The 26,336-nt window shown below is 42.7% G+C and overlaps 15 protein-coding genes across 15 annotated transcripts; 7 read left to right on the top strand and 8 right to left on the bottom strand.

Annotated features, from left to right (window-relative positions):
- Positions 1 to 106: 106 nt before the first annotated feature.
- V1512DRAFT_285438 (Gaa1-like protein) lies at positions 107 to 2,568 on the bottom strand. Its single transcript, XM_066918047.1, has 3 exons — positions 1,946 to 2,568; positions 882 to 1,890; positions 107 to 834 (listed from the first exon to the last, which is right to left on the bottom strand). Exons 1-3 carry the CDS (start codon positions 2,221 to 2,223, stop codon positions 214 to 216), a joined length of 1,908 nt encoding a protein of 635 aa, XP_066773002.1. The 5' UTR covers positions 2,224 to 2,568; the 3' UTR covers positions 107 to 213.
- On the top strand, positions 2,366 to 4,565 carry V1512DRAFT_289780 (Sec34-like family-domain-containing protein). Its single transcript, XM_066918192.1, has 8 exons — positions 2,366 to 2,378; positions 2,426 to 2,717; positions 2,766 to 3,106; positions 3,154 to 3,490; positions 3,542 to 3,916; positions 3,964 to 4,055; positions 4,100 to 4,233; positions 4,285 to 4,565. The coding sequence occupies exons 2-8, from the start codon at positions 2,598 to 2,600 to the stop codon at positions 4,392 to 4,394; spliced, it is 1,509 nt and encodes a 502-aa protein (XP_066773001.1). The 5' UTR covers positions 2,366 to 2,378; positions 2,426 to 2,597; the 3' UTR covers positions 4,395 to 4,565.
- Positions 4,566 to 6,089: 1,524 nt separating this feature from the next.
- On the top strand, positions 6,090 to 8,521 carry V1512DRAFT_234909 (SDA1-domain-containing protein). The gene is made up of 2 exons (XM_066914071.1): positions 6,090 to 6,216; positions 6,268 to 8,521. Exons 1-2 carry the CDS (start codon positions 6,140 to 6,142, stop codon positions 8,474 to 8,476), a joined length of 2,286 nt encoding a protein of 761 aa, XP_066773000.1. The 5' UTR covers positions 6,090 to 6,139; the 3' UTR covers positions 8,477 to 8,521.
- Positions 8,436 to 11,250, bottom strand: V1512DRAFT_259126 (uncharacterized protein). The gene is made up of 2 exons (XM_066915581.1): positions 10,054 to 11,250; positions 8,436 to 10,002 (listed from the first exon to the last, which is right to left on the bottom strand). The coding sequence occupies exons 1-2, from the start codon at positions 11,065 to 11,067 to the stop codon at positions 8,683 to 8,685; spliced, it is 2,334 nt and encodes a 777-aa protein (XP_066772999.1). The 5' UTR covers positions 11,068 to 11,250; the 3' UTR covers positions 8,436 to 8,682.
- Positions 11,251 to 11,423: 173 nt separating this feature from the next.
- On the bottom strand, positions 11,424 to 12,536 carry V1512DRAFT_259124 (uncharacterized protein). The gene has a single exon (XM_066915580.1). It carries the CDS (start codon positions 12,411 to 12,413, stop codon positions 11,652 to 11,654), a length of 762 nt encoding a protein of 253 aa, XP_066772998.1. The 5' UTR covers positions 12,414 to 12,536; the 3' UTR covers positions 11,424 to 11,651.
- A 339-nt stretch (positions 12,537 to 12,875) lies between these two features.
- Positions 12,876 to 13,950, bottom strand: V1512DRAFT_234901 (uncharacterized protein; the record flags this gene model as incomplete). The annotated part of the gene is made up of 5 exons (XM_066914070.1): positions 12,876 to 13,072; positions 13,121 to 13,217; positions 13,265 to 13,478; positions 13,531 to 13,630; positions 13,681 to 13,950. The coding sequence occupies 5 exons, from the start codon at positions 13,948 to 13,950 to the stop codon at positions 12,914 to 12,916; spliced, it is 840 nt and encodes a 279-aa protein (XP_066772997.1). The 3' UTR covers positions 12,876 to 12,913.
- A 312-nt stretch (positions 13,951 to 14,262) lies between these two features.
- V1512DRAFT_259118 (nucleic acid-binding protein) lies at positions 14,263 to 15,310 on the top strand. The gene is made up of 7 exons (XM_066915579.1): positions 14,263 to 14,445; positions 14,503 to 14,511; positions 14,599 to 14,668; positions 14,714 to 14,817; positions 14,867 to 14,989; positions 15,041 to 15,119; positions 15,171 to 15,310. Exons 1-7 carry the CDS (start codon positions 14,425 to 14,427, stop codon positions 15,179 to 15,181), a joined length of 417 nt encoding a protein of 138 aa, XP_066772996.1. The 5' UTR covers positions 14,263 to 14,424; the 3' UTR covers positions 15,182 to 15,310.
- A 1,549-nt stretch (positions 15,311 to 16,859) lies between these two features.
- V1512DRAFT_221455 (NAC domain-containing protein) lies at positions 16,860 to 17,745 on the top strand. Its single transcript, XM_066913715.1, has 2 exons — positions 16,860 to 17,510; positions 17,560 to 17,745. Exons 1-2 carry the CDS (start codon positions 16,930 to 16,932, stop codon positions 17,579 to 17,581), a joined length of 603 nt encoding a protein of 200 aa, XP_066772995.1. The 5' UTR covers positions 16,860 to 16,929; the 3' UTR covers positions 17,582 to 17,745.
- Positions 17,599 to 18,748, bottom strand: V1512DRAFT_259112 (ubiquitin-conjugating enzyme/RWD-like protein). Its single transcript, XM_066915578.1, has 6 exons — positions 18,586 to 18,748; positions 18,420 to 18,534; positions 18,236 to 18,367; positions 18,113 to 18,186; positions 17,989 to 18,055; positions 17,599 to 17,940 (listed from the first exon to the last, which is right to left on the bottom strand). Exons 1-6 carry the CDS (start codon positions 18,610 to 18,612, stop codon positions 17,897 to 17,899), a joined length of 459 nt encoding a protein of 152 aa, XP_066772994.1. The 5' UTR covers positions 18,613 to 18,748; the 3' UTR covers positions 17,599 to 17,896.
- Positions 18,749 to 18,750: 2 nt separating this feature from the next.
- On the top strand, positions 18,751 to 20,947 carry V1512DRAFT_234888 (SRP54-type protein). Its single transcript, XM_066914069.1, has 2 exons — positions 18,751 to 19,129; positions 19,183 to 20,947. Exons 1-2 carry the CDS (start codon positions 18,923 to 18,925, stop codon positions 20,854 to 20,856), a joined length of 1,881 nt encoding a protein of 626 aa, XP_066772993.1. The 5' UTR covers positions 18,751 to 18,922; the 3' UTR covers positions 20,857 to 20,947.
- Positions 20,940 to 21,884, top strand: V1512DRAFT_259109 (S-adenosyl-L-methionine-dependent methyltransferase). Its single transcript, XM_066915577.1, has one exon. It carries the CDS (start codon positions 20,965 to 20,967, stop codon positions 21,838 to 21,840), a length of 876 nt encoding a protein of 291 aa, XP_066772992.1. The 5' UTR covers positions 20,940 to 20,964; the 3' UTR covers positions 21,841 to 21,884.
- Positions 21,870 to 22,728, bottom strand: V1512DRAFT_234882 (Snf7 family). The gene is made up of 2 exons (XM_066914068.1): positions 22,555 to 22,728; positions 21,870 to 22,502 (listed from the first exon to the last, which is right to left on the bottom strand). The coding sequence occupies exons 1-2, from the start codon at positions 22,618 to 22,620 to the stop codon at positions 21,924 to 21,926; spliced, it is 645 nt and encodes a 214-aa protein (XP_066772991.1). The 5' UTR covers positions 22,621 to 22,728; the 3' UTR covers positions 21,870 to 21,923.
- Positions 22,729 to 22,860: 132 nt separating this feature from the next.
- On the top strand, positions 22,861 to 23,891 carry V1512DRAFT_99534 (DHBP synthase RibB-like alpha/beta domain-containing protein). Its single transcript, XM_066918579.1, has 3 exons — positions 22,861 to 22,994; positions 23,047 to 23,451; positions 23,503 to 23,891. The coding sequence occupies exons 1-3, from the start codon at positions 22,958 to 22,960 to the stop codon at positions 23,673 to 23,675; spliced, it is 615 nt and encodes a 204-aa protein (XP_066772990.1). The 5' UTR covers positions 22,861 to 22,957; the 3' UTR covers positions 23,676 to 23,891.
- Positions 23,791 to 24,700, bottom strand: V1512DRAFT_259104 (uncharacterized protein). The gene is made up of 2 exons (XM_066915576.1): positions 24,161 to 24,700; positions 23,791 to 24,114 (listed from the first exon to the last, which is right to left on the bottom strand). Exons 1-2 carry the CDS (start codon positions 24,497 to 24,499, stop codon positions 23,827 to 23,829), a joined length of 627 nt encoding a protein of 208 aa, XP_066772989.1. The 5' UTR covers positions 24,500 to 24,700; the 3' UTR covers positions 23,791 to 23,826.
- Positions 24,701 to 24,799: 99 nt separating this feature from the next.
- V1512DRAFT_259102 (uncharacterized protein) lies at positions 24,800 to 26,327 on the bottom strand. The gene is made up of 3 exons (XM_066915575.1): positions 25,731 to 26,327; positions 25,554 to 25,682; positions 24,800 to 25,505 (listed from the first exon to the last, which is right to left on the bottom strand). Exons 1-3 carry the CDS (start codon positions 26,016 to 26,018, stop codon positions 25,104 to 25,106), a joined length of 819 nt encoding a protein of 272 aa, XP_066772988.1. The 5' UTR covers positions 26,019 to 26,327; the 3' UTR covers positions 24,800 to 25,103.
- Between the last annotated feature and the right edge of the window lie 9 nt (positions 26,328 to 26,336).

Here is a 26,336-nt window from a genome sequence, read left to right as displayed (position 1 = left end):
ATCTTGTTCAAATAGTGTGAATGGTATACAATATAAAACTAGCGTTGGCTAGTCTATCGACGGAATTTAAACTGAATGCCTATTCTCGTACCAGTCAAGACGCATTCAAAATGTATTTCATTGTTTTTGTTGATCATAAATAAATTGAACTTATTTGCTAAAACTTTTAAGTATAGTACAAGATAAAGCCGTGTCAGGTGCAGATATGAGCCTCTACTGCGCTTTAACGGGCTCTTCACTGTTGCTACTATTGGCTACAGTCATGTCGTCGAATGTCGGCACACTAACAATAACGCAACTGATTGTCCACAAAGGCAGCCAAACGACAAAAAGCACAGGCATCGTAGTCCACACTCCAAGTGCTCTCCAATTCCACATCATACTGCTTAAAAACTCATTGAACCTGGCATACGACGTACTCAATGCCAGCTCGCGTAGAAAATCGACATCCAGCCAGGTGTCTGGAAAGTTTGATTCTGTCACCATAAATCTGAAGTAACAAAATATCGTCAGCCAAGGACAGGTAATGATTATTGATATGCGTGATAGTTCTAAAAACACCAAGCCTTTTAACTTTTGAGACTTGGTTTGTATGTTGACGGGTTTGACCGATGGAGTCAGCAACTGTCCCAGAGGAGCAAAAATGAGCCCGAGCAACAATGCAAGTGAGAAGTCTATGGTACTCAAAGTAGTCAAAAATAAACCGGCATAGATCAACGAATATGCCCGTAGCTTGTTGATATAAGATAATGGTTTTTTAACTAAAATACTTTGAATTAGAAGAGGGAAACAAGCAGTGAATGCAGCTATCGTATATACAAGCTTCGCAAGTTCCTGTAGAATATTAGCAATATTTAACAGTAACTAGTATCCGTTCATACCTGAGAAGGGATCCAGGCTACAATAGCAAACAACGCGATCGACGCAAAGATGATTATGCTAAACAGCCCAAATGCATGTGCCGCTTGTATAAAAGATGCACCAGCTGCGGATTGTGTTGACTTAAACCAGAAGGATATACCCTTGATCGTAAAGCTTGCACCAATAAGCATGGCGGACGGCAAATAGGTGCCAATACTGACAAATCGCTTTGGCGCGAGTAGCAAATAAAAAAAAAAGGATTGATGAAAGTGTTCAAGAAGATTGTTGATGGACCTCATTGTAGCCTCCACCATTCGACCGTAAAGCATCTGATCGTATTGGCCACTACCGTCTTCAGTTACGCTTGCTCGTAAAGTGACCGTGTCAATTCGCCACCCACTAAATGCCTCGTTGCCAGCTCCAGTCTTGTAGAGACCTGAAAGCGCTTGCTGAGCAATTCCATCAAACAATGTATTTGCGCGACTCAGATATGTCTCTTCATTGTCTGAAATATTATGTATTGTGATTTTGGCACTCATATGACCAGCAACAAGTACTACAGTGTTAACCAAGTCCAGATTTGGCAGATTGCCATTAAATCCAGTGTAAATCAGGTCCAGACTTTCAAATCGATCTCCCTGAGAGGGAAAATCAACCACTATTCCTCCTTGAATAGAACCACTCGAGACTGGCATCGAAGTGTAGTGGTAGTCTTCAATCCACTTACTGATCCCAAAACCGGCGTCAGATGAAATCAACAATATGATATCTTTGGACCAAATAGACCATCGCGCCATGTACCGTGCCAACGCAATAGAAATGGCAACACCACCCTCATTCATTACGCCGTCGCCGTTAATCCATGGAGCACAGATTATCATTGATTCGGTCGTATCACCTCTAGGAGCATGAAGAACACCGTAAGTATTTATACCAGATTTAACGTCATCATAGTGTGATGCAGACCACTCATGTGTTGAGCTCTTATAGCCTATATCTGTAAGCCATTGCTTAACTTTCTCTGCACGTCTGTCAAAGTCGATTAGCAATGTTCTCTTGTCTCCATTTCGTAAAGACAACTTACGCTTCTTCCGATACGTTTTTTAAATTTCTTATTTCTTCTCTAAATGCCCTTACAATGTTTTCCTCTGAACCATGAAAATAAGTGAGTGCTTGTCCAGGTAATAGTGCGTTCTCAGATATATATGTCCGTCGTGATTGATCTTCTAACGGCAAAATTAAAAGCCAGGCTATACCCGCTAGTATAAGTATAGCAGATAAACCTGGCAAAAGCGACGAAAGTACATCTGACGCGTTTTTGCTGCCTATCAATTGACGTCTTATCGTTTGCAGTACTGTCATTTCTCGTAGTGATTTATATCGGGATACCGTAATATCTCCCAGTGATAAATTCAACAGACAGTATTCTTCATTCTAGAATTACTCAAGATCACCACTATTCAGACACCGTTTGAGTAGAACTGTACGCAATCGCGTAGCGAAGATTTTAAATGGACGTATGTGAACTCTGTTAGGTTCTACTGATTTGTCTCAAAACGTTAAGCGTACAGTGACAAAATGCTTTACCCCTGGCTCAGAATGGAGCCGCAACGCCTAAACTTGACTCGAGTCTTCGTTCAAAGTGAAGATCGCGAAAATCAGCACTTTTAGATCTCCAATTACTGATTTCAAATTAATTGGATTGGCTTGGAACTAACTGGAATTAAAGTGCATAAATGTATGACGACTGGGCATACCACGTTAGTCCAACCCAATACGCCCCACAGCCTCAGCCAAAGCCTCGACGGCGGCGGAAATCCATACTCCAAGATGTTGCACTTGAACATACACAGCAAGTATGCAATTGAGCTCCTTGATACTTCATTGTACTAACAACCAAGCAGGATTTGCGGTCAGGTGGGCAAAATGGAACAAGTAATGCTTTGAGAGATGTCGCAGAGGAAATTACAAACGGTAGACCACAGTCGACTCGTCAATTACCGGAATACACTGTTCCACTACGCCGTGTATCATCTACGTCGGGTTTGCTGAAATTGAGAAAAGAATTGGCATTAGAGACAATGCCCGACAACATAATTAAGGAAAACCGCTCGCTAACCACATATCCATTTACTACGAAGGAGGAACTGTTACTGATGCAGCCAATTGGAGATGACATTGTGTTTATGGATTTATACGACTCGTTAGAAAAAGAGTTACAAGATGCAAATGAGAGCATGTTCATGTAAGTCGACAATCAGATGCATTATAGCCCTGTGTTTACATATTAAGCAAATTCCGAAATGAAGCTCAATCACAACTTGAATCATGTGAACTGTATTTAAGTCAAACTGATTCTACCCTTGCGACATTTGATTCACTAGCTGCCGGATTTGAGGCTGTTCGGAAACAAACATCATCATTTCAAGAGGCTTCTGACGCTTTGTCAATTGAACATAAGCGATTAGAGACGCTTGCTAATGATCTGGATAAGAATCTGCAGCCTTTCAACATGCTTGAGGAAATTACGCGACGACTAAATGCACCCGGAACTGACTTTGTGAAAGATGAAGGGTTCAAAAAAATGCTACTGACTCTAGACCAATGCATTACTTATATTGAATCCCATGTAGGTCGATAAGTATTGTTATAATTTGAGAAGATGCTAACATTGTATTAGCCAAATTTCAATGGTATCGATGTATATCACATGCGATTCAGGCAGTGCATGACGCGCGCGCTAACATTAATTCGAACCTTTTTTATCAGCAGCATACGCGACGTTTCAACTGACGTGCAATCAAGAATAGCGGCTAGAAATTTCAGTGAAGCCACACAGTCGGCTTTATTCTACACCAAGTTTCGAGTTGACGCACCGCTGCTGCAGAGTCTCACGAGTGAGATTGCCAGTAGGTGTGAAGGTCATGAAGAGTATGCAAGTCTTCTTGGCGACTGCTACAAAGCTTTTATAAATGTCCGGAGGCGACTCATTACGCCAATTGTCAGTAAGCGTGTGAGCGATCTGAGGAATTCAATTCCGGATCTGATTCAGCTTGTGAGTGGAAAGTCGGCGTTGGAGTTATTGTTCACTGACGGCAGTAGACCAGACAGAGTATCGCGTATATGAGAACTCTTTGTATGGACGAGTTTAACTTGTTTTATGCCATTTTCACTGAAGGAGAAGACGTGATTTAGTATGCAGTAATCATCTGTTTCATCCGCCGTACTAATAATATAGTGATCTTTTGGACAATCTATGTGAACCGCTTCACGACATTCTTCGCAGCCGAATTATCCACGAGAAAAAGGCTGAAGTGTTGTATGAGCTTTGCTCTTTATTGCAAGGATTATCAACGCGCGAATCTGAAGAAAGTATGTTTCGAAAGGAACGTGAAGCGTAAAAGTTCTAACAATGTTATTTAGTGGAGGACGAGTATTTTGATAGTCCACAGCTTGATTTTGGTCGTCTTTTCCAATCTACATTGCAAGATGCTCAAGTTAAGCTGGTGTTTAGGATGCAAGCCTACGCTTAAAGTCCAAATAGACGAATGATGTCTACCTATATGCTACAGATGTATCTGTGACTGTACTACAAATGAATATACCAAACTCATTCACACTTTGTCTGACTGATGCCTTTAATAGTTAAGGATTGAATATGGTTGTAAAAGTTGCTCCATAATGCCGGATTAGCTCAAGACCTGTTATTGCATGCTCAAGAGGATATAGCCTTGTAATTGTAGTGTAGACCACTTCGTGGCTTATTATTCAACCACAACTTACGGAAAATGACGTTGCGACTAAGCTTTATGAATTTGTTGCTGTTCGCGTCCACGTTTTTGTTATGTGTGCTCGCCCCGTATGAGCTTGGAAATTACTAGCATCCCACACTTTCAACATTACAAACTAAAATTTGTCGTACCAGGTTGTTCCACCTGAATAGCATAATGGCTGAATTATTTAAAAATTATTGAATATACTAGTCATTTTCTTGGTATTGGTTTCGTGCCACAGTAACGCAAATCTCAAATGCTATGTCTACTGTGTACGTACGAAATCAGGGGTAGGCATGTACGCCACCAGGTAACAAGTTCTTTGACTGAGCGAAAATCAAGTAAGACAAGCTATGAGCAAATCGTACGTCAAGAAGTCGTCACCGTCTTTATGAGCTAAATTTTTGAATTTAATGCAGGACCATACAATGCAGAACCAAGATTCGAATCATTTCACCACTGCTTGTTGATCTGCTGTCTGGCATGATACGACACCCACGATACGACACCCACGATACGACACCTGTGACTGTACTTGTCTCTTTACAGTTTTGAGCTCTGTTGTCTTGTACTGTTCACCACTGATGTAAAACGCATCATTCGTAATTTTGTTGGCATGGCATCACAAGATTGCGAAAGCTTTTGACTTCAAATCTCCTTAATTAGCTATTAACCACCAACTTTGTCTTCTAGCAGAACCTGTTTGCATGGCGACTGCCTTTGATGAGAACACAGTATCTGCTCTAGTTTATGCCAATCGAGCTAGCAAAAACACCTACGTATTTGGTCTTGGATGCAATGACGTCTATGTTGGTTTCTATATTGATTATGTTCTCTTTCGTTTATTTGACCATATATCATTCATGGACAATGTCACAGATTTTCAGACATACTTGCCGACTGATTGATCCAAAATCCAACAGAAAACGCTCTCCGAGACCAACTTCGATATCAAGACAATCGAGACCTCGCGAGACCCAGTCAATTTGGCGCACTAAGCCAAGATCTTTGGGAGTAGGTTATAATGACTGCTTCACATATAAACTGTTGTGCTTTGATTCGTAGTCGTTAATGCACGTTTGGTTGCTTAATTCAAATATCGATCTTTAAACCCTTGGTGCACTTCGTTTGAATATGTCATTTTGGCCATGATTGTTGCTTGGAGTCTACACACATTAAGCAAGGTCGCTCAACTATTTATTGAGGCCAGATACCAGGTTGAATACTACCGTAAATAAGTCTTGTGAATACATATACTGTCGATCAATACCAAGCGCAGTTTGCACAAGAAAATGCGTATCAACTATTGCAAAACGTTATATACAATAAACAGTTCTAAAATCCCACGGCTTAATAGAAGAAATGTAGTACAAACACCTCAAATTACATAATAAGGTTTACATGTGCCTCAGCATCTTTTCTCCCAACGACTGAAATTTAATTTTTTCGCTGAGAATTTCAACGAAAGAAACGACAACGACTTGTTTTCGGAATTTAGAGATAAGATGCCTAAAAGAGGAAGAGCGGCCTTATTGCCGTCAAACATTGCGTTGTTGCAGAATTTGACACGCAGAGATCCAGCGTATGTGCTATGGAGTCTGCGGTATATGTCGGTTGCTAACTTACGCTACAGATCTTATAAAGAGGAGTTTCTGGTGCAATATCGCCATTACGCGACACAGAAAGAAATTTTGTCTACTGATCCGAGTGGGTTTCAAGACATTGGGGCGTTTATTGAGCAAGTTGGGTTCATTTCCCAGGTCTGTACTCTCTATCCGGAAGAGACAAAAGAATATCCAGAAGAAATTGCAAATTTACTTACGCAGCACCACACTGTCCTTCCTGTTGATTTACGCGAGAAGATAGTACAGTCACTTGTGCTGCTTCGAAACAGAGGTGTTGTCTCATCAGATCGATTGATTCAAATGTTGTTTCCCTTGTTAACTACAACCGACTCAAAAGCTTTTCGCAAGGAAATTTATACCACACTTGTACGTCTTTTAAAGCACGCTAATACAAAAACCAAAGCACCGAAGTTGAACAGAAGCGTTCAAACACTTTTGTTTACATTATTGGAATCGACCGATGGGCCCGGTGCCGCGCCAGACGGTTTATGGGCTGCAAAACTGACCCGCGAGTTATGGCGCCGATCGATTTGGGACGACGCTCGAGCGGTTGAGATTATGAAACAAGCCGCTTTGCATGGAAACATCAAAGTTGCAATTTCAGGGGTCAGTTTTTTTTTGGGTAGTGACCAGGACCGCGAGAAGGCATTGCGCAAGAAACAAGGACTAGACAGCGACGACGAAAGCTCGGGTGCGAGTTCTGACGACGATAATAATAGCAAGCCACAGATTGCTGGATTGAAGCACCGCAACGGTGTGAACAAAAAGAGCGGTAAAAGACAGCGAAGACTTGAAAACGCAATGAAGTTGTTGAAAAAGAAAGAACGGTCGGACACTTTAACTGTGCACTTGAACTTTTCTGCAATTCACCTTCTGCACGATCCGCAAGGGTTTGCCGAACGACTTTTTAGCCAAACGCTTAGCCGCAACAGTGGCAACAAGTTCACACTTGATCAGCGAATTCAAATTTTAAATCTGGTGTCAAGACTGATTGGTGTTCACAAACTTTCCGTTCTTGGTGTTTACTCATACTTACTAAAATTTTTAACACCCAAGCAACGCGACGTGACACATTTTATGGCTTGTGCAGCCCAAGCCTCGCACGATCTCGTACCCCCAGACGTTTTATCTCCTGTCATTCGCAAAATTGCGGACGAGTTCGTGTCTGACGGTGTTGCGGCCGAAGTGGCTGCAGCAGGATTAAACACCATTCGCGAAATTTTGACACGGAACCCACTTGCGATTGAAGCCGATTTGTTGCAAGATTTGACAGAGTACAAGGGCTCGAAATCTAAGTCGGTGCTTATGGCTGCTCGCAGTTTGATTGGGTTGTACCGTGATGTCGCGCCGGAAATGCTGGCGAGAAAAGATCGGGGTAAGGTTGCGTCTATGGAAATGAGCAGCAATGCAGCAGCAGGTGTCTACAAGAAACTTCAGTACGGTGTTGAGAACGTCGTTAGCGGTATTCCAGGTCTTGAGCTGTTGGAGCAGTGGCGAAAGGAACAGGGACTGGATGACGCCGACAAAGACGGCGATGAGAATGAGACCAAGCCGGACGAAGATGACGAGTGGAACGTTGAACTGTCTGATTCAGAGGAAAGTGAAAACGGATGGATCAACGTCGAGAGTGACCAAGAATACGACGTTTCCGATGGCGAAAAAGGCAGCACAAAGGCCGCTAGGAAACAAGAAGATTTAGATAAAGAAGACGACGACCAGAACGACAGCGACAAGGAAGTTGATGAGCCCAAAGTCGCGGACCATGCAGCCAAACGCGTTAAAATTGAAGACCCGGTTCAGAGCCTGATGGCGACCAAATTCCTGACGCCGGCTGATATGCGAAAGCTGGATGAACTTCGCACCAAGGCTGGGCTCGACAAGCTGATGCGTGGCGGCAAGGCCGTGGCTGGTGCTCGCCACGAAGAGAGCGTTGAGGCATCGTCGCTGCTCGGTACAAGGTCGACTAGAGCTGATAAGGAAGAGAAAATGGCCGCAGTCAAGGAAGGACGTGAGGAACGCAAGTTTGGTTCGAAGAAGGGTAATAAGGAAGACGGAAGTCATAGTACTACGAACAAAGAAAAGGCGAGGAAGAAAAATTTCATCATGATGATTCATAAGCGCGACGTGCAAGGCAAGAACAGACTCAGTTTGAGAGACAAACAAAAAGTTTTGCGAGCGCATATTGATAAGCAAAAGAAAGCAAAGGGAAAACATTAGTTGAGCGCATAATAAAAAGTTTTTGATGTACATTTATTAACAAACTGGTCCTTTTTGATCACCAAGCGTCAAAAATGGAAATAAGCAGGCAAGCAAACAACAAACTATTCAAAAACAACGTATCTAAAGACAAACCAAATCTTTTGCGCCCTTGCACCAAATAAAATACAAAATAGATTACCCGATCATCCACTCTCTTCTGATTCTCAGCTTGCAATTTTCCACGGCCCAATGTTGCTATTTATGGTAGACCACATATAGTCATTCGACATATCAGGCCTGACAATCATGCCCATAAACTCGTCCTCTGAAATGAGAGGTGTAGGAAGCGATGTAACACTATCTAACTGACTCATATCTGCTGGAAGAGAATACGCTGCCTGCTCCATCATACCCTGCCCATTTACAAGAACGGTCTTCAAGAGAGATTCGTCATGTCCCGGCGGACTCATGTCTGTCATGCTGCTTGTGCTGCTCAGATTATCACTAGACTCGGAGCTGGAACCTTGTGATGCATAACACCACTCGGTAACTGGAACCTGAGACCGGTAAACGTCAGTATCAGTACGATACAGAGACTGAACATTTCCCAACGGAGTCGCACTATCAGTCGGCATCTGAGGCTGCGATGATAGTGTATATGCGTAACTGGAGGTTGGAATTGCCATTGACAGGTTCCCGGTCGCCTTCGTCTGAACCTTTTGTCTTTTAGCGATCGAGTCTTGCAAGTAATGATCTGCAAACTTATGCTGTTCAAACACTAATTTGGCAGCTGACCGAACCTGCTGTAATATGTTGTCAGCAATACTCCATACTTGACTGACAGCTTTTAAAGCCCCAATTCCTAATTTGACTTGGTCCTTGACAAGATTTAAGTCTTTATCGCCAGAGTTAAACACCCAGACACAGCTTGCTAGTTGAATCACCAATGGCAAGTTCAAGGCACAGGTGAAAAGTGGCGATCGTCGAATCAAAGTTGCGGGCGACATCTTTACGAGTACCGAAATAGCTTCGGCAGCTTCAAGACATTTCCTTGTATATAAATCAAAAGCAGAATGTTCCATTGGTTCGTTTTGCATGTCTCGTGCAATCATTCCAGCTTGCAAAGCTAACAGCATGGACTCTGGAGGACGACAACTCGATTCATCTTTGACATATCCCATTTGTAACAACCCGAGCTTCGACAATGGCTTGTGTGCAACGATTAAACCATCGTAAATCGCGAGATAAGCAAGAATCATCAACTCGTCGATCAAACGAATGTCATTTGATCCAGAATCAAGACTATCCACCCGATCTTTCATGAACTGTGATTTGCTCTCGGGCAAGTTAAGAAACCATACCGATGCTTGAGTATCAAACATATTTGTCGTGGCAACATCTGGCTTTCCACTCAGGATATACCCCATCACAAAACCCATGATGCGCATGGCATCAATCAGGTATGCGAAAGACGAAAACGCCGGCGCCGGACTCTCAAAAACGCGGTTGTCGTAAGCTTTTAAAGTTTGATAAGAATCAATCATCTGTGCATAATATCAGTATAAGTACAAACAGTAGTAGTAAAATATCCTTACCCCACGTGAATAGTCCGCATCTTCACATGGCAAGTAGAGATTCGACACCACATTCTGTAAGGCAAAAGTCGGAGTTCTAAATATTGCAGCAGCCCATCCATCGATAACGAAAAGCATCCAATATGTTCTGCGTAAACACTCTTTCATGACTGTCAAAAACATGGGATCTTGATTGTAGCATGAATTTGCAAGATACGTATCAAGAGCATATTCATCCGTCATATTGAACTGTAAAGCGAGTTGGATGGCATAATCTTTGACAGCTCTGCTGAGAATCATATCACCGTCACCGTGTGATATAATTGCATAAATCAAAAGCGCAGTAACCGCTATAGGCGACTGTGGTATGCGGAATGTGAATGACCGATTAGGCTCAGCCATAAGAGGAGCACCAAAAACTACTCTCTCAACTGCAGTTCTATACATGACGCGGCTTACATCTTTTGTGTAAAATGAACCAGTATAAAGACATACAGGTACTAACAAATTTGAAATTACTAAATGTGAGTCTGGATCAAACTGAGAAGAAATTAAAGCATTGTAAAAAGTTTGAGGGACCATTACTGGATGTGCATCGTAAAAATATTTGTAGAATCTGCCAATCAAAGGATGTTGTGATGAAGTGAGTGAGTCTGGTGAAGAAACTGGAGAGACACTATGTGCGCTCTGATTACCGGACACTGAGTTGACGCTGGAGGTCGAAATGTCTAGCTTTTCGAACTCACCAAACTCAGACTCTACTTGTAAAGCACGCTTTGGCTGGGATGTGACACCAGTTGTTGTAGTTGAACCAGAAGAATCTTTGCCACTCGAAGCCTTCCACCCTCTGCGAGACTTGACATAAAGACATTCTCTTCCATTTTCGCGGCAACGCTGACAAATGGGCATACCGGCGTCACATTTTAAGTGACGTGATCGACAGCCCAAACATGCTATAGATACCGGTGCCGCAGTCAGAAACGATTCAGATGGAGGATCTAGCTTTGAAGATGACTTGGCTGCATTGTTTGCCATATCACCGAATTACTATAGGAGAATAAGCTAAAGCGTATTATGCTGATCGATGTGAATAATGAATGTCTCAAAGTATCAGAATATGTGGTATTGAAAAAGTAATTTGTGCGTATTTGATGCCAACGGTAGAGGCATGGACGAAAATGTCGAATCGAAGTAGGGCGGAGAGATCGAATTGTGTGATCGACACAGAAAACAGACGACGCTTTGGTCGCGAGTCCGGCACTAATGACTTGTGAGGGTTAGGGTTTACACATTTACTACTGTTCTTAGTAGCCCTGCATACTGTTCTCACTATTTGTTTGCGTGAGGTCTTTGCTAAATTGATTTTATCGAATAAAGAAATATTGATAATTCAACGGTTTAATATAAATATAGGACATTGGGAACCGTTCATAACAAAATGGCTTCTCAAAAAGCAATTCAGCGACAACCTAATTCTGCTACTACCATTAAAACTATTGCATACATAAAAAGAAAGAGCTAAGATCATAGAGGACAGTGCTCATAGAAACGCATCAAATCAATAATAATACACCAAACGCATCAAATCAATAATAATAATACAACCATTCGACAAGTAATCAGAAAAAAGCTGCAAAGGTCTTCTTGAACTTCTCCTTTGCGTCAGATTCGATGACTTCTCCGTGGCACGGAATCAATGTCTCAAAATCAAGAGAGTCAACAGCCTTGATAGCTTCAATACCGCCTGGCTTGCCTTTCATTCCCCCAACCATCTTTGCATGCAGCCAGGAGCCTGGGTGCATCGAGTTGAATATTCTTGTAAATCCACCTTTATTGCTAACTTGCGACTTCGAGTACTGCTCAAGTGCAGGTAGATTAAACAAAAGATCAGCCTCTATGAGGGTCTTGGTAGGTTCATGATATGTCACAAGCTCCTTGTTTGGGTGTTGAGGGGCGTAGACAAACTTAAACACTTCGTTTAACTCAGGATCATCGATTCCAGCTTCCAGTGGTGTTATGACCTTACTTGGCAAGGAAACCTCATAATCAACTGCAACACCTTGAGAAGCCTTACGCGCTCGGAGACCAGTGACGCCGATGACCTTTGCATCTGGGTACTTCTCTTTCCACGACTTGAGAGCCATGTGATGTTCAAAATCAGGTGCAATCAACCACTTGACTGGAAAGTCTCCGACGATACTAGCTGATGATTCATCATATGGAACTGGAGCAATAATTGCCAATGATTTTGAAGGCAAAGTGATAAAAGTAGATCGGCCACCGATCTCGAGGATATGTAAACGAGTGAAAGGGACAGACAGGATTGTTATAGATGGGTTCAGCTGACGTACTACTCCGTTCAAAGGTTTTTGATATGCCATTGCAGAAAGTGAAGATGATGATTATGGTTGACGTTGAAGTATCAAGTACGTGGCTTAGTATTTATAAAAGATGCCCGATTGATTCAAGCTTTTAGAATTTTCTTATTCATCGTCATCGTTATTGTCGTCATTATACTTTTTATTTATTTCGAACGACGATGACAGCAACCGGGAAAACAATAAGGTTAATTTAAAACTTTATTTAGTAATGTTACTGGGACAAGCCTTGAACACGTCCTCGATGAATGTGACTTATATGCATCGCGGTGGTCGCAGAAGAACGAGAAGCGAGCATCAAATTCGGTATAACTTGTACTTATAAATTTACTCGTCCGTTCTGTTTCTGAATGTGTTACACGGATGACTACGAAAAAGCCCATTAATTTGGCTGCTAACATTTTGATTGAGTCAAGGTAGTGCGAATTTCAGGAGAGGATCAAGAAGGAACAAGGAAAGCACAGATCAATAATTGGGTAATTCTTTATTATACAATTCATCAACTAGCTCTTGACTAAAAGCCACATCAAAACAAACTGACACAAAAAGCTATACATAAATAAGAACTGTATCCGCCGTTGTCTTTGCCTCTGTGTCGTCGTCATTGATGTAGCAGCATGAATTGACTGCTCAGGTAGGACGACGTATCTTAACGAACGTAGCTATAACATCGTTAGAACAATTTCGAACTCAGCAGAATTAGTATTTACCAGAAAAAATGCGTTCGCTGCGAATGTGTATAGAAACACGCTATACTTTACTAATAGACCTGGCACCAATGATCCCGCAATCATTGTCAAGATGACACTATGCATGTTGGTTAAAGTTTCCATTACATCTATACAGTTGCATACCCAATGAACTTGTATCCACTATAAGCAACTAAATCAAGTACTTGAGATTCATTTGATATGCTCAAAAGATAGCATCCTAACTTCAAACCCAATATCTCGAAAATGACAATTGCGAATGCCATTGATGCTATGTATCCCAAAATCTCGGGATGAAAAACACCGTGAATACCAGCCAGGATCGAGGTCAAAAGGATATATGTCGTAAATGCCATGACTGAACTTGTTAATAACTCTGGTTTCTATATAGAATGGCAGATATAACAAACCCGGTATGTACATATCTGGCGCGTTAATATCATCTCGAGGAACTTTGTATCCCTCAATTGTTCCTGAAACCTCTGACCGCTTCATTTGTCTTGCCCAGGGCTACATCAATTGTAAGTCAAACACTATTTAATTGTAGCTCATTCACCAACCTTATGCCTCCATGGAAACAAAATCAGTACCAATTTGCTACCAACATAGCTATTAGATACATTAAAGTAACTTTTCAATGTGGAAAACGAGAAGTATTTGCCCAAATTCTGTTCGACATACTCCTGTCCTGCCAACATTGCATTACGGCCCACTTGCAGTCCAACCTGTGCTGTTGTATCGTTAAATATGTTGCCATATCGTGGACTTGCACCAGATTCTGAATCGCCATAGCCCGTTGCAGCAGCACCGGCCCTAGGAGCATATGGCATTTGTTGCTGTTGTTGCTGCTGCTGCATTGGAGGTGGAGACCTCATTGGAGGGATAGGATGCTGCGGCACAGGATGATGTAATGGAGGCGATGACAGATTGCGATTTGGTTGGTACATTTTGTTAGCTGATTAACAAAGTACCCTTTTATTTTACCACCTTTATTAATAGTATTGTTGTCAATAATACTGAGACGGTTGCTTATTCCACCCGGACCATACAATTCGCCTAAAGTAAGTGTTTGTGGTGGTATCAGCGTATTTCTGGTCACGGCATGAAGTAGACTTTCGCAATTTTTTTGGGAGAAGCGCGGATAGAAGATATTGCCGTATTTTTGAACGATCTACCATTTTGACTTTGTGTATTTCTGTTTATAAGTATTGCCAAGTGGGAAAGTCTCAGTGATTATTGTTCTACCAGACAGTTCCACACGAAATTCATATAGCTCAGTCAACGCGTATTAAGCACAATTCATCATGCCTAAGAACAAGGGAAAGGTGCGTATAGATTACAGCTCATTGTTTGAAATGATTTAATAACGATGTATTCAACAGGGAGGAAAAGTATGTATTCACTGACAAAGTTTCTGCGGCATGAATCACAGAAACGCATGAAACGGCTATTTGACGGTTCACTAACGCGAGATGTAGAATCGTCGGAGAGGAAAGAACGAGAATGACGATGAGAAGCGTGAATTGACATTCAAAGAAGATGGTCAAGGTAAAGACAGCAATACGCTCGTGTGACTATATACTGACAATTCAGAATACGCTCAAGTCGTGAAGATGCTTGGGAATGGTCGTCTGGAGGCTCAATGCTTCGATGGCGAAAAACGGCTAGCTCACATTCGAGGAAAGCTGCGCAAAAAGGTGAGTGGAATCTATGAAAGCAACTGTAAATGTTTTAACATCAAATCAGGTCTGGATCAACCAGGGAGATATCATTCTGTTGTCACTGAGAGAGTTTCAAGACAACCAAGGAGATGTCATTCTAAAGTATAATGCAGACGAAGCTCGAAGTTTGAAAAACTATGGCGAGCTTGTAAGTTCAATGAGCACAGGAGTTAATGACATATATTAACAAATATTATAGCCTGAAACCGCGAAGATTAACGAGACTGATACATTCGGCCATGAGGGTGATGAAGAATGCAATTTTGATTTCGATATCGGTACGTATCTTTGGCATTTTGTAGTTTCTTTCAGTACTGACTTGTATTTAGACGAGATTTGAAAGGTTGTGTAATTCGTTCTGTTTGTGTTGCAATGTTGGTATAGTTTAATTGGCTGCATTTCTTAAGGATTGATATAGTTATTGATTACTTGTATCAAATAAAAATTGCAGTATTTTCGGGCTCATTAGTATTATTATCTGTAATAGCTCTTATTCATTTATATATAGAGATGCATAGAGAGGGTCGATCGAGACATGTAAAAAATCAGGGGCTATGGATTGGCCAATTAGAATGGGCAAAGGCGCGTACACATTAATCCACACGTTCATCGTCGGGTTAGTTCGTTTAGCAATGATGTCTCGATTGCGCCAATTGGTTTACAAATCTTAACGGTGTTCTTTAAAGTGCTAAAAGCATAGTATCGCCTGCCCCCCCCCTCCCCCTTGCCATTTGTTCCATTTAATAAACTTATTTACAAGTATTAAATGAGCCAAGCATTTAGCGGCGGCGTTCCTACTCAAATTAGTACGGGTGTAGGTGCAAGTGCAGGTGCGAGTGCAGGTGCAAGTGCAGGTGCAAGTGCAGGTGCGAGTGCAGGTGCGGGTGCAAGTACCCCACTTGATCAACCACCTCCTACTCTAGGAAGACATCATTCTCATAAACTACCTCGAACATTGTCTGGAATTTTGTCTACTCTTCCAGATGCAGATCAGATGACACACTTGATCTCGACACTGAGAAAGACAATGAGAAGGAGTGCGGAGATTCGACACGCAATTGCAAACGAAACCAATCAGTTTGATGGTCTGGATGAAAGTGTTCAAAGCCAACCTGAAGGTGTGTGGTATTGATGATTGATCCTATGCTCTAATGTTAACATTGTCACAGTAATTGCAAAGTATGCTGAGCGAAAGATGCGACTTGAAATTGATTTAAAGAGAACCGAAGCATTTACTCGTAGATACATGCTTGCTCTCAGTCATGTGTCTGGTGGTAAGTACTTTATTATTACCGTATTCGATATTGTTTATTAATTTATATTAGAAGGATCATATGAAAATATTGACATGAATGCGCCATCCTTACCGCCATCGCCAACTTCTACAATGTCACCTTTACAGTCCCCTACCGATTTCTCCGAAAAAGCCACTTTCCAACTGTAACATGTATCGTTTAAAGAGTCGCTCCATGGTTGATTGCAACCTGTATTATAGAAGTTCACTATTAGCGCAGTGCTTAAGCGTCAGAAATTACTAACCAAACCTATTTGGCTGGCATTGTAGCTATTACGCTTCACTTTTTTTTTTCTTTTTTGGTATTACTTTGCGTGTTGAATATTGTAGGCTTTGGAGTTTGTGTTTTTGCTTAAAAATGGAATGTTATTTGGTGTTGGTCTACTTTATTTAATCGATGGTCATGTTGGTTCTGACAAAAAGCGAAGACATTATGCTTCTCACAGCCTTATTTCACTGGCTATAATATCAGTTTCTTTTTATTTTAAACGTATAATTAGGATTGAAGAGTCGTCTTTATCTGTTTTGGCCATTGTCGTTTTCTATAGTAATAGTAATTACATATTTAAGCGATATATAATTGCTTGAACATTCAAACAGTGCACTATACCGTGCCACATGTGGCTATGTAGACTGATCTATGGCGGTGCAGTTTTATCTGTGACTGCTTATTCGCCCTAAGCCATCAACGCGTTGTCATCACATTAAACCCTACAGGTCCCGAAATTGGGCACATCGTCGTCATCGGTTTGCGATTCAACAACCAAAGTCAATTCAACTTACAAAATACAACAATGTCAAGAATTGAAGAAATTGTCGACGAGCACGAGGGCCACACTCACTCCCACGACCCCGCTTTAGAGGATGATGCCTCGTCGTCCGAAGGTGAGGGAGAGATCCCCGCCGGGGCCTCGGTCTCAGTGTACTCGAGAACAGAGAAGAAGGCACGCAAGGCCATTATCAAGCTCGGACTGAAGCAAGTTCCTGGAATCAGCCGTGTGACTCTTCGCAGCTCAAAGAATATTTTGTTCGTCATTGCGAACCCGGATGTCTACAAATCAGCCACTTCGGGTGTTTACGTTGTCTTCGGCGAGGCCAAGATCGAGAACCTCAACGCTGCCGCTGCTCAGGCTAACATTGCTCAGCAGCTGCAGGAGGCAGAGGCCGCGAGCCAGGCCGCTGCTGACGAGCCTACTGCCGAGGACAAGGGCAAGGGCAAGGAGGTTGAGGCACCGGTTGAGGAAGAGGATGATGAAGAGGTTGATGAGACTGGGCTCCAGGCAAAGGACATTGAGATAGTCATGAGCCAGGCCGGCGTGTCCCGATCAAAAGCTGTTAAAGCTCTTAAAGCCAATGATTCTGATATCGTCAGCAGGTTAGTTGAGATTTCTTGATTTGCTTTATTTAATACTAATGTACAATAGTATCATGGCACTCACCACTTAAATGAGCATCACAAAACTAGAGGAGATTCAATGGATTGTTCATTGCATTTTATTCTTCAAAAACAGATAGTTAGAATGCAATTATCTAAAAGTTGTATATATATATCTATACCGAGCATCATTCCACACATAAGCTGTAGCTGATCCATTTACAATCAATCGGGCATACGAAAATGTGATGAATATCGTATATACTTTACTACAACCCAGAAAATAAACAGTCAGACCTATTCCCAAACAGCAAGCATGCACTCCTTTGATCATAAAATTACAGGAGATGTAAATGTAAATATTCCTGCACTTTGCTCCTTTGAACTTATGCACTGTCGGCTTTGGCGAACTCATGTGTCCACTCGCGGGCTGCATATGTTAGCTCATGCAGAAGTGAGCAGTAGTAAGTCTACTTACCAGTATCTATGGCTGCCTTCTCATCTTCCTTCCATCGCTGAGCAACATCGTTTGCCAATGGATCGTCCTATATGAGAGTTTTAATACCAGATCAAAATGAGACCAGAGCAAACAGAACACTTACAGGATTAGGAGCACCTAACAGAGCCTGAATGGACAATAAAATAGTTCTGATTTGTAAAGCAGGCGACCAATTTGCTATAGAAATGTGAGTTGGAGCTAAATTAACGGCATAAATATAACTTGCTTTTCAAAACATCGAGACAGATTCGTCCAAGCTTATCGATATTAGGATGATAGATCCTTGTTAAGAATCGCACTTTAGGAGCAACCATAGGGTATTCTTCAGGTAAATACAGCTCTAGCTTAAACACGCCACCTTTGAACAGTCAATATGGCGTTTTCTATAACTCAACAACACAAGTAAGTACCTTCGTATGGAGACTGTGAAGGCCCATCAATAGTGACGTTAAAGTACCGAAGATTGTCGTCATGTGGAACCGCGTTAATTCCAGGAACTGGATCACTCACAAGACGTTCAGTTTCCTAATTATAAATGTTAAGTTATTCAAGACATACTAGATGCACAATACTTACTTTAATAATTCGTTTTGGTAATGACATTATTGCTGCTGATATGAAAATGTACTATTATTCCCTAATAAAGCGATTATTCTCTATATTTCACTACTAAATCCCACTTCAGCAGCCTAATTGTGTTGTGAGATTTAGAAAGACTGACAAATGATGACGAATAAACTGTCGGTTCTTGATGGAAGAAATGGCGGAGTATCCGAGGAACTGGTGGCTACAAAAAACAAGGGTATTGTATTACAACCTTCTCGAGGACTGTACAATTTCGAACACGTTTGAATTTGTTCAGCTCTTGAATTCAACGAAATTTCACCAGACGAAGCATTTTTAGACTCATATTATGATTGATTACTTTACAGTCTTCACCACCGGCGGAATAGTGTTATGGCAGAAGGTTTATCAGCCTGTGTCGTCCACAATGATTGATTCTCTCATGTCTGATATCTTTATTGAGGACCGCCCACGCTCTGGTGAGGAGTCTTCGATGACAAAAGACCAGTATACGGTGAAATGGATGACTGCGAATGATCTTGGAATTATTTTTGTTGTACGTATAGTTTACACTGAATTTTTGAAATACACAATGCTGATCCCATTAAGGCTGTCTATCAGTCACTGTTACAAATTTCATTCATTGATGATCTTCTCAGCAATGTCAAGAAATTATTTTCGACTCTGTACAGTGACTCATTACAAGTCAAAGATGCTGCTGAACTCCCTGTATGCAAGTTCGACGACTACTTTACAGTTAGATACGCCGAATTGGAGAAGCAATTTGCCGGACGCAAACCAACCGCAGTTTTAGTCTCTAATACAAACGAGAAACTCGTGAGCGACGAAGAAGATGGTGAGGAAGATTTCGGTCAAGACACGCCTTTCCGTATTACTAGCTCGGATAGTCTTACTGATGGCCCAAAGCTTGCAAAATCTGATCCCAAGCTCGTCCATCTTCACAAACGTGGTGGCCGCCGGGGCCGTGGTGCAAAGAAGCCAGGGAAAGATTCGCCCGCCAGTTCGGGTACTGAGGATTTGAGTGCCAAGAAATCGGGCAAGAAATTGCGAAAGTGGGATTTTGATGGTTCTGCTCGTGACGTATCTGATGACGAAGGCACGCTCGATTTTTCAGAAACATCGAACGGCAAATCAATTGATGGAGGTAATGGGGACGGTGCAAACTTAGCACTGGAAGATATAGATGCAGTCAAGAACTGGGGATCAAAATCAAAATCCGGCGATTTCATTCTGAAAGACTTGTCAAGCGAGATTAGCTCGATTTTGTCGACTCCTGCTACTGGATCGAAGGCTGACTCAACTGGTGCTGCTGGATCTGCTTTGTCTTCTGGATTTTCCTTCTTCCGTAATATCATTGGTAACAGTGTCATGAGCGAGCAAGATATGGAGAAGGCGCTGGCTGGTATGAAGGATCACTTGATGAAGAAGAACGTTGCACCTGAAGTTGCTCAGCATTTATGCGATGTCGTGAGTAAAAGCCTGATTGGAACAAAGACTGGTAGTTGGACTTCTGTCGAAACGACAGTACGCTCTGCGATGCAGGACGAGCTGCGCAAGATTTTGACGCCGTCAACATCGGTAGATTTGCTGCATGAGATCCAGAGGGTCAAGTCTGCGAGACCGCCTCGGCCGTATGTAATTTCGGTTGTGGGCGTGAACGGTGTCGGCAAGTCGACGAATCTGTCGAAAATTGCGTATTGGTTGTTGCAGAACGACATGAGGATTTTAATTGCGGCGTGCGACACGTTCCGTTCTGGTGCTGTCGAGCAGCTCCGAGTTCATTCTCGGAACTTGACAAAGCTTACTGAGCGAGAGGGCGGTAAGATTGAGTTATACGAGAAAGGGTATGGCAAAGACGCTGCGGTTATTGCTCGCGATGCCATATCATACGGCAACGAGAACGGATACGATGTGATTCTGATTGATACTGCCGGTCGTCGGCACAATGATACCAGGCTCATGTCGTCGCTCGAAAAGTTTGCAAAGTATGCCAACCCGGACAAGATTGTGATGGTAGGCGAAGCGCTTGTGGGTACCGACTCTGTGCAGCAGGCGCGCAATTTCAATGCTGCATTTGGCAGTAACCGCAATCTTGATTTTTTCCTAATCAGTAAATGTGATACCGTTGGAGACATGATTGGAAGTATGGTCAACATGACTTATTCAACTGGAATTCCGGTTTTGTTTGTTGGTACTGGACAGATGTATACTGATTTACGCACGCTGTCTGTGCCATGGGCTGTTAACATGTTGATGGGTTAATTGTAAGGTCTAGATCAATACACGATTTGAATGGCATAGTTCATTGTAGAAGTCCATGACAAAGAAATAAAGTTTATACATTGATCTACTCACTTCACTACAGAGCCAATGCCAAAATTACTCTCACAGACATTGCGACTGACACAATTATATAAATCAGGCGTGATCCGACATCATAGTCATGCTGCATTTTCTCCAAGTGAGCTGACACATTTTGGCGCGCTCGCGTCGACGTGGTGGGACGCTGACGGTCCGTCGCGTCTGCTTCACCAGATGAACCCGCTGCGGCTGTCATTTATCTTTGACACGATTGATCAATACCAGATTCCAGGGTTGACACGGACAACAGGGTTAAAAATGCTGGATGTCGGGTGCGGTGGGGGCATCTTGACCGAGTCGCTTGCGCGGTTGCCGCGGACGCGATCAGTGATTGGCCTCGACATGTCTGACGGCGTTCTCGAGGTCGCGAAGCAACACATGAAGCAGGACCCGGGCTTAGTGTTTGGAAACAAGCTACAGTACGAATTGTGCGCGCTAGGAGATTTTCCTGTGCCAGAATCAAAGAGCTTCAAGGGTGAAGCTACAGAAGAACAGAGATTTGATGTCGTGACAATGTTCGAGGTGCTCGAGCACGTGCCTAATCCGGCCGCAGTCTTACAGGCAGCAACAGAGCGAGTCCGGCCCGGTGGGTGGATCTTTGCCTCGACCGTGAACCGGACTGTGGCCGCGTACTTGACTACGATTTTCATTGGCGAGAAAGTGCTGAGACTTGTACCCGAAGGAACGCATAGCTGGTCCAAATATATAAACGAGAATGAACTACGAGAGTGGTTTATCGATAACAAACTTAGCGTTCCTGGGACGGGCGAGAATTGGGACGTCGTTAGGTCTGAAGGTTGTGTATATGTCCCATTTAAAGGATGGCAGTTTGGAGGTCCTCGGAATTTGGGTAACTACTTTTTAGCTGCTCGGAGACGGGAGTAAATGTATAATAGTATAAAGGAAATGTACAGTTGTCTTGCGTCTGATTGATGATCTATTAAATGTACAAAACTAAAACATGACATTTACGCGGCCGTCTGAAGTCCTTCCTTGTCTTCCTGTACTGGCTCGTCAATAAATTGCGGCATCCCACCGCCGTCCTCCATCAGATAGCTCGGTACACCGTCGGTCTCACCAGTTTCAAACGCCATTTCGTCGCCCAGCGCTTCAAGTTCAGCATCTAACTCCGACTCAGAAACGTCGTCCGGCAGAGCATAGTTCCGCGACATGGTGTCTTGCAGCTCACTAGACATGTCCAGCAAGTCTTCCATCTCGTCCTGTATGGACTCAATTTTGTCAATGTTGATTTTGCCATACTGTTTCTTGAGCTCCTTGTTTGCTTCCTTCATTGCATCCACCGTCGTCATGACATTCCGCAAATTCGTTGTCGTCATCGATGCCTGCTCCATGTTCCAGCTTTGTGTCTGCAACGCTGCCTTTTGGCTCTCGATCTGCTTGCGTTGCTTCAAAATGTTTAATGCCTTCTGCTTGATTGCGTTCTTGCCAGGCCCATCGCTCATCCGCGATAACTTCTGCTGATAAACCGATAGCTCTGAGTTTAATTTCGAAAGTCTGACATCCAGTGTTGATATCCGTGTATCGAGCTACAACAGTGTCAATATTCACTTCTTTTGGACAACACAATTAGCATCATACGTTTGACATGGCATCATCAAGCGTGGGCTTTGGCTCTTTCTTGCCTCCTCCGAAAATACGATTCATTGTGTAGAATTTAAAGTCACAGTTATGTAATCAGATGCGTGTGATTCTTGTACTATCCAGCTCTACTTTAACCTGCTGAATTGGAACCTTTCAAGTGTTAAAATGGCAGTAATTGTGAATAATGTACAGCATTAAACATGAAATGCATATAACGTTTAATATTGTGAGGCTTAATTACACTTTGCATACAAATAAAGTGCAATCATGGAAGTTTAAACTATAATACATTATAACAAATTTGTAAGGCTATCGTCATCGACCAGTCATTGAGAAAAAGCTTAAAATGTTTTATATAAGAAAGGACTGACGAGTATTTCTCATCCAACACAACTCAAGTATGTTTGCTACCATTCCCGAAGCATTAGAAGCATTTAGTATGAGATGTGGCTACTCTATATAATGTACTAAACTAACAGTTATTACCAGAAAAAGGAGAGTTTTTGGTTGTTCTGGACGATGAATCCAGAGAGAATGAAGGCGATTTGATCATTGCAGCTGAGCTTGTGACTACAGAACAGATGGCATTTTTGGTTCGGCATTCGAGCGGGTTTGTGTGCGCACCACTGACTCTGGCTCGGGCGGACGAATTGGACTTGCAACCCATGATTGCTCACAATAGCGACCGGCACGGCACAGCATATACGGTCACGGTCGATGTACGCGAAGGCACGACAACCGGTATTTCAGCGCACGACCGCGCGCTGACATGTCGAGCATTGGCGAACTCGGTCGTCGAGGCTGACGGGTTTATGCGACCTGGCCATGTTGTGCCGCTGCGAGCTGTTGACGGTGGAGTTTTGAAGCGGAGAGGGCATACTGAGGCCGCAGTTGGTAAGTTTGATGTCTTTTATAGTTGCTGAGTAAATGACTGACTTGGAACAGATCTTTGCAAGTGGTCTGGGCTTGCACCGGCTGGTGTAATTTGTGAAATTGTTCGTGACGAAGATGGCCTGATGGCCAGAAGAGATGATTGCTTGGAGTTTGGAAAGAAGCATGGCATTCTTGTCATCACCATTGACGCACTGGCTGACTACATCACATTGCAACAGTCATGACCCTCTGCATCGTCTTGTAACATAAACAATTCCTAGACTTGTCGGCGTGTTGTAAGATATCAAACTAAGATAGCAACAAAATGTACATTCTACTTTACGCTAAGGTGCGTTCAAATGATTTACGCTGCTAAATAATATATTAGTAATGCAATTAACGCCGTGAGTACATCCATGCGACACCACAAAACACCAAAAAAAACAATGAAATTATTACTAAAGCCGAGTACGATTTTGCATACTCGGTTTGCGTCCTGAACATCCCGGTTATGCGAGACGACTCTCTGTCTGTAGGATATGCAGGCGGCGACACGTCTTCTCTCTCAGATTCGACAGGCGTCGGCGAACTGTCTGGCTTTGAGTGCGGCAGAAGTGCGGCATCGAGAAGCCAAACATCAGGATCTGGTGAACAGGTTTTGTCTTTCAAATGGCATTTAGTGCCCTATATAGTCAGTATTGACACTAAACTCATGCGAAACTACACCAACCTTTGGACAGCAGTAAGTCCCGCAATTGACATCAAACCAACGAAAGCATTTTTGCGCCGCTGACACCGGTGAGCACACCGCGTCCTTTGAACAGCATCCCATGGTCCCGTCCTCCGCTTGTACGCACTCCATTCTAATCGGACAGCAGAACGGTGAATCCACGCCGCAAGACGCGTCACCGCCTTGACACGACCCAAGTGAGGTCATCATACTCTGTAACTCGTCGCGTCCACTATTGCTAGACAAGTCTGGAGATGCCCATGCGACTGTAGTAAAGCTCAGAAATAGTATTATAGCAGTCATAGCACTAGTGTAATCTCTTCCATACTTTATCCTCATATTCCAAATTATATTGTCACAGTTCTACGGGCGTATTTTTCTAGCGCATTGCCTACCCAAATATCTCGCGTCCAAATCAAACTTCTTGGCTTAACTCCAAAATTATAATTATTCCAAAATATCGCGTCAAAAGTGTGAATATTAAAAGTACATGGCAAACAAGTCTAGTGAAAGTAGAAAATGATTGTCCGAGAACTGAACTCGGTCATAAAGTTTTAAGAATTAAACCTTATCTAAAGATCTTGAAATACACGCACTTTTTTATTAGTGTGAAGTACATCAAAGTACGTACATATAAAGTTTTTGTTAATAGAGTCAAATTCTATTTATGTGAATGCTTACCATGCTCAAGCTATTGTTGAGGTAACCTTCGTTCGTTTTACTATATACAAATATTGTAGTGGGCTGTGGCCGGGATCTGCGCTAATCTCAGAACCACATCGGTTCCAGATCCCATACTAACGCCTTGAACCATTCCCTCGTGGTTTGAGCAGAAGGAACATCTTGCATACGAACTTACTGATCGTGGCTTCGTTGGTCATTGCTCCTGCGTTCGCCACTGACTAGTTGATAACTGTGACCAATTTAAAATGTTCAAGCGATTTTAATGTCCAATGATTAGTACAAATGGCAACAGAAATAACGAAAGAAGGGTCATGACACCGGGACCCGTTCTTTGAGCTGCCATAGCTGCAGATGTGCTTTCTGGGGTTGGCTGTACCGACAATGATGCCGACGAATAAGAAAAGCTTAGTGCATCTGATTCAGATGACGACGGTTTATTGTCTGGGGGAGAAGCAGTTGAAACCGAGCTTTGCGGACGTGAGGGTAAGGATTTTGATGTCGATGAAGGGTCTAAAGCAGGTGAAGGTATTGCCAGTGACGATGAAAGAGGTGTGGGTACAGGATGTGCAGGCGTTGCAGCTGTGATTGAACTAGATGAGCCGGTTAAAAAAATTGTGGACGTCTGCAGACTGTTCACCATGTGCGAATACAAGGCAAAACGCTGGGTGCGTTAGTCGATCAACACCCACATCGACTCAATACAACTCACTGTAGGCTGCAATAAGTCAGGCGACACGAATGAATCCGCTGCAACTAACGGTACATTACTCATGCCATTCAGATTCCAGTATTCGGGATCAGGCAGGCACAGACTGCGACCGACATCACAAATTTGTCCCTAAACGAGTCAAACATATGCTAACACTGTGCTTTAGCCACGACTAACCTCAACACAACAATACGTGCCGTACATAATTCCACCAACAACGCCGAGCCCGCAATGCTGTTCTACAGGTAAATCAGGACAGGATGCGTTCTTGCTACAGCAGCCGAGTTGCCCGAACGAGTTGCGCATGCACTCCATATGAATAGGACAGCATAAACTTTCGTCTATGCTGCAGGCAGCCGTCCCACCCGGGCACGATGTTAAGTCAGCACGTAACTCTTTGGCTGACTCTGCTGTTGTGTGAATTATGAATGCGATTAGTAAAAAGACGTGTATCGGAATAATCATTGCGCCAATCGTGTCGAAGTAGACGCTTTATATATACTGTATGATTCCCAAATGCGTATAAATGTTTATTAAAGTCTTCTGAACTGTGTAATTAGTCTTCGTGGCGATCCAACGCCTGTAATGTGACAGACAGACTGTTGAAAATGGGCAAGTTGAGGCGTTTTCATGCAAAAAACCGTATACGACTTGTTTGAGACTGTGGACACGCAGATATATAATACACAACTATTTTTTATAGATACACAACTCTCTAATCTCAACGCACGGTTCTATAGTGCATAATAAGTTCTAATGCTGATCGAAAAAAACACTTGACCA

Source organism: Lipomyces arxii, assembly GCF_038497795.1.
Source record: "Lipomyces arxii strain Phaff 12-163 unplaced genomic scaffold V1512scaffold_3, whole genome shotgun sequence".
Lineage (NCBI taxonomy): Eukaryota > Fungi > Ascomycota > Lipomycetes > Lipomycetales > Lipomycetaceae > Lipomyces > Lipomyces arxii.
This window is presented reverse-complemented; position numbering and strand designations above follow the sequence as displayed.